Genomic DNA, 5,461 nt, shown 5'->3' on the forward strand with positions numbered 1-5,461 from the left:
ATGGGGAGGGGAGGAGGGGGTGAGGGGAGGGCAGGGACAAGGGGAAAAATGAGAACCAAGACTTGTCATGTAGAGGTACAAGATCCCAACAATGAATGTAACTGTACTGTATCCCTAAAATGTACCAATAAACTCAATTAAAGCTGAAAAAAAAAGTGCTTTGGCACAACTGGTAGGGGAGGGTCCTATAAAATGTGTCATTTGCACTTACCTGTGGCTAGCATCCTGCCTGTCCTGGAACTAGGCAAGAACTCCTGGTTCTTATGTGCAAGTTTCTGGCATGAGCTGGAAGTGGGTGCTGCTGTTCAAAAACCAAGAGCATCCAGGTTCTCTGCCCACATTTCCCAGAAGGGATGGGCTCAGGAAACATCCCCGAGAGCCTCAGATCAGGAAGCTGATGAAGTTTTTGTCTCTATAACGAACCTTGGCCCTGGTGCTGTGGCTGTGCTGGGTGGTGTTAGCCATTTTTAACGGCTCTAACTCTGCCCAAAGAATTAGATTCAAATTCTGCCCTTGGTATGTTTATTCATTTGGATTTTGTGGATTTTTAAAACAATCCTAGTTGTCACCTCAGTTTTTAATTTTCATTTTATCCTTTGCTCTTTGTAGTTTATTTTTGTCTGCAAACATTCATAAGAACGTATTTCAAAACAGCAGAGTGACCCGTCTCACACAGGAGGCCTAAGTGCGTATCTGTGTTGAGCTTTGTGACAAGCCTGAGACCTCAGTCCTTACATGGCATCTAGGATGGATGCAGTGCACTGTTTTCAGGGTTAGGGAGGAGACAGATCTCTGTGGGCCTTCCCTTCATCATTTGCAGTCTACGTGTCAGTCACTCACAGGCACACCCAGGGCTTCAGTAGTCTTCTAGGTGGGCCTCACTCAAGTTGACTTGACGTGCAACAATTAATGATGGCGATAACTTTCACACGATCAAGTACAGAAGAAACATTTTTGAAACACCTGTTCCTTTGTCCCAAAGAGAAAATTATCCATTAGTTTTGTGGTAATAAACCAGAGGTGGAAGATAATAGCATCCTTTCATAACAGCAAGAGAATTATATGAAATGGAATGGGGGTGGGGGACCAGATATGACTGTGCCCTGATCAAACCTCTCTAGATATGCTTAGTTTGGTACTTGGACTGGTCTGAACAAGTGCATTGTGTAGTCCTGGAAGGGTCTATACAGGCTGCAAGGTTTTACTTCTGGATAGCAGGATTATGTTGATAAGATATAATTAGTATATGCAATTAAGCAAGCTTCACTTTTCCATTTTACCTCTCCCCCCACCCCCTTCCACCTTCCCTTTTCAACCTCAGGCCTACAGTTGTCCAGGAACATGAGCTGTCCTTGATACAGCTACTGACATAAGTCTCTTCTATCGAACATCTCACTGTCCATAGCTCAAAATCAACTACTGAAGTTTTCAAAAACAGTCTTGCTCAGGGCCCACCACTAAAGATTTGTAACTGAGTTTGTGGTGGAGAATGAGCATCTGAATCAGTTATTATTATTTTGGTAGAATCCTGTTCCCTTTGTGTAAGTTACTAAAACTCTGATCTTTCTTAATCCTTTTAGATCAACCTCTAGAACCTCGCAGAACCCTCAACAGGCCAGTTCCCAGCTTGCCCAACATGGACACCATTTTCAGTGAAGCGTTTGTGAAGATGAGGAAGCTGTACCCTGGGTACCTTGCTCCAGAGACCTGTGTCCGTTCAGTCCAGGCCTCTGTGACGTACCCGTATGAGGAAGGCATCAAGAAAGAGGAGCAGCTGTTTCGGTACCTTCAGGAATCTGGGCAGGCCAGAGCCCTGCAGTATGCTTTCTTTGCTGAGAGAAGTGTAAATAAGTGGTCAACCCCATCTGGGGCGTCCTGGAAAACAGCTACTGCACGGCCCATCTCCTCAGTTGGTGTTCTTGGTGAGCTCATGGGGTAGTGCATGGGCTTCTCCAAATCTGCACGTGTCAAGTGCTTCCATAAACCAGGGCCAGTTCTATGTTGAACGCAGTACTCACGTTAGCTCTGTTGATTCTCATCCAAGTCCATGAACTCTCTCCATTCTACATGTGAATCCTAGAGGTTTGCACCTCATTTCAACAGTGGCAGAAACTCTAGTGGTGTGAAGATGTTGACCCTAGGACTGTCTGACTCTGGACTATAGGCACATTTTATTCGTCCTTACCTCTTTACCAAAGCCGAACATTTTGTGTTGCAGAATTTCATTGCTCCCATATATTCTATAGAACATCTCAGTATCCATTTCATGTTTTTAAATCTATCTTTTTGTTTTTTTTTTTATTCGGCTTTTTGAGATGAGGTCTCATTTTGTAGTGCAGGCTGGCTTTGAACTCACTGTGTAGCCCAGCCTGGCCTCAAACTCACAATAATCCTCTTGCCCCAGACTCCTAAGTGTTGGGATTACAAGCATGTGCCACCTCCTACAGCTCGAATCAATCCTTTTAAATGCCACATTGCCAAGGGTGCTTCACACAGTAAGTGATTTTTCAGTTCCCAGTATCCTTGAATCATTCTTTTTCTCCTTCACTCTCTACCTTCAGGCTTGGGAACAATGGGTCGAGGCATTGCCATTTGTTTTGCAAGAGTCGGGATCCCTGTAATTGCTGTAGAATCAGACCAAAAGCAGCTAGAAGCTGCAAAGAAGATGGTAACTTCCACCTTGGAAAAGGAAGCAGCCAAAAGCATGCAGCAGAGTGGCCAACGTGCGTCAGGGCCAAAGCCTCGGTTCAGTTCATCCATGAAGGAGCTTGCCAGTGTCGACTTAGTCATCGAAGCAGTATTTGAGGACATGAGCCTGAAGAAGCGGGTCTTTGCTGAACTGTCAGCTGTGTGCAAGCCAGAAGCTTTGTTGTGCACCAATACTTCAGCCCTGGACGTGGATGAGATCGCTGCTTCCACTGCTCGTCCGCAGATGGTCATCGGCACCCATTTCTTCTCCCCTGCTCATGTCATGAAGTTGGTAGAGGTTGTTCCCAGCCGACACTCTTCCCCCACTACCATTGCCACTGTCATGACCCTCTTGAAGAAGATTAAAAAGGTTGCAGTAGTTGTAGGCAATTGTCATGGGTTTGTTGGGAATCGAATGTTGAAACGTTATTTTGCCCAGGCTTGTTTCTTGTTAGAAGATGGCAGTAAGCCAGAGGATGTAGATCAGGCAATGGAAGAGTTTGGCTTTAAAATGGGGCCTTTTCGAGGGTCTGACCTTGCTGGCTTAGATGTGGGCTGGAAAATTCGCAAGGGGCAAGGTCTTACTGGGCCTGAGCTGCCTCCAGGAACTCCTGCCCGAAAGCGAGGCAATGCAAGATACAGTCCCATTCCTGATATGCTCTATGAATTAGGACGGTTTGGCCAGAAGACAGGTCAGGGTTGGTATCAATATGACAAGCCATTGGGTAGGGTTCACAGGCCTGACCCCTGGCTTTCCAAATTCCTGTCTGAGTACAGAGAGACCCATCACATCAAACCACGTGTCATTCAGCAGGAGGAGATCCAGGAGCGCTGCCTGTACGCAGTGATCAATGAAGCCTTCTGTATCTTGGGAGAAGGGATGGCTGCCAGCCCAGAGCACATTGATGTGGTCTACTTGCATGGGTACAGCTGGCCACGCCACAGGGGAGGGCCCATGTTCTATGCCTCCACAGTGGGGCTGCCCACAGTTCTAGAGAAGTTGCAGAAGTATTACCAGCAGAATCCTGATATTCCCCATCTGGAGCCCTGCAACTATCTAAAAAAGCTGGCTTCCCAGGGAAACCCTCCTCTGAAAGAATGGCAGCACCTGGCTGGGCCGCCTAGCAGTAAATTGTGATTCAGCCTTCCAGGTTGGGCCCACATGCTAGCATCACAGAAAACCTCATTGAATTTCAGTGAAATTAAATACAAAAGTGTGAAGCAAGATCATTCTGAAATATAAAACAAAGAAATAATCAGTTAAAACTTCTCCATGATTCTAATCTTTAGAAAATGCTTCCTATGACTCTGAATCTGCCCTTATTATTAAATTCAATGAATGATCTTGTGTTAGTATAATACCATGCTATCTGATGAGAGAGCCTTGGGAATAAGTTGAGATTCCAAGTGCTTTGGTTGTTGGAGAAATATGCCATCGATTCATAAATGAGAAATGCATCTTAGTCATAAATTTATTTTGGCCTCTTAGCCTTATGTACACAGTACAGATGGAGGTCTTATGGGTGATATATTCACAAGCATTCACTAAGTCTCTCCTGAACAGCTCTGACCATCTTAGGGACCTAGAGTCTTAGAGGCCTAGAGTCCAGTGGGGCATTAAACCAGCACAGCAGCCTGTGTTGGTGTTCTGACCAACTTGGAGGCGCCGTGGAGAAAGTTGGCAGGGCAGAGTCAGCAGTGTGTAGGCATAGAAACCTGCAGGGGTAGTAACCTGACAGAGGCAAAACACAGGCAGGCATTGCTGACAAGGCCAAGAATGTTAGACCAGAAGGGGGAATTGGCGGGTAGCTTGGCAGGTCATACTCAGCGTAAAACTTCTGTCCAAGGCCCAATCTCACAAACATAGTCACTCTTGATGCTTAGAAAGGGGCTTAGTAATGTTTGATCATTTCCCCAAGACAGGCAATGTCTGCAACCCAGGCTTTACTTTTCTATTCAAAGTGAGGCAACAGAGGTGGTAAGTTGTTAGCTTAGTGGGATCTTAGAGTACATGTAGTCTTCAGCGATTTCTTAATTTGTGACGGCGTTATGATGCCAGGTTCCCCTGTCAGCATAAGCCTTCCTGGTGTTATATATGGAAACAGCTAAATCTTGAAACATCTAAAACAAATTTTGTGTAATTGCAAAACAAATTTTGTATAATTTCACTATAACTGCAAGAATTCTATTTCACTTTTTGCCTTATGTGGTTAAAAGTTAAGGGCATGATCAACACAAAAACATGTACAGAAATGTTGATAGCAGAATTCTTTATAATAGCCCCAAATTGGGAACAACCAAAGGTCCATTATCTGACAAGTGGGTAAACTAAATGAAGTATGTCCATACAGTGGACTATTATTCTGCCATAAAATGAAGATAAAGCACTGATACATGTCACCATGTGATGAACTTTGAAAACATTATGCTAAGCGGAAGTAGACAGCCACAAAAGACCACACATTTTATGATTATCTGTATGCAATGTTCAGAATAAGCAAATCTATGGAACCAGAAGGTAATCGCAGTTTATGAAGCTGAAATTATAGATGGTAAAGAAAGGGAAGCAATAACTAATGCGTACAGAATTTATTTTGGATTGTTTAAAATATTCTGCAATTATTGTGATGATTACATAATTATAAATACTAAAAACTTAAGTTGTATAACATGGAGGAATGAATTTTTAGTATGTGAATCATATATCAATCAATTTTTAATAAATACTGCTAAAAATGTTGTCCTTCAGTTTTGTGTTCGGGAACTATTGTCA

The 5,461-nt window shown here is 43.9% G+C and overlaps 1 protein-coding gene across 1 annotated transcript in view; it reads left to right on the plus strand.

Moving 5' to 3' along the window:
- The window catches only part of Ehhadh (enoyl-CoA hydratase and 3-hydroxyacyl CoA dehydrogenase), a 32,507-nt gene extending 27,252 nt beyond the window's left edge, over positions 1-5,255 (plus strand). Inside the window, exons 6-7 of the mRNA XM_010624225.3 lie at positions 1,581-1,922; positions 2,562-5,255. Of these exons, the coding sequence (XP_010622527.1) occupies positions 1,581-1,922; positions 2,562-3,826 (1,607 nt within the window). The 3' untranslated portion in view covers positions 3,827-5,255. The remainder of the gene's footprint in view (positions 1-1,580; positions 1,923-2,561) is intronic.
- Positions 5,256-5,461: the final 206 nt, after the last annotated feature.

This window comes from Fukomys damarensis, unplaced genomic scaffold (genome assembly GCF_012274545.1).
Source record: "Fukomys damarensis isolate Sample0158 unplaced genomic scaffold, DMR_v1.0_HiC HiC_scaffold_12, whole genome shotgun sequence".
NCBI lineage: Eukaryota > Metazoa > Chordata > Mammalia > Rodentia > Bathyergidae > Fukomys > Fukomys damarensis.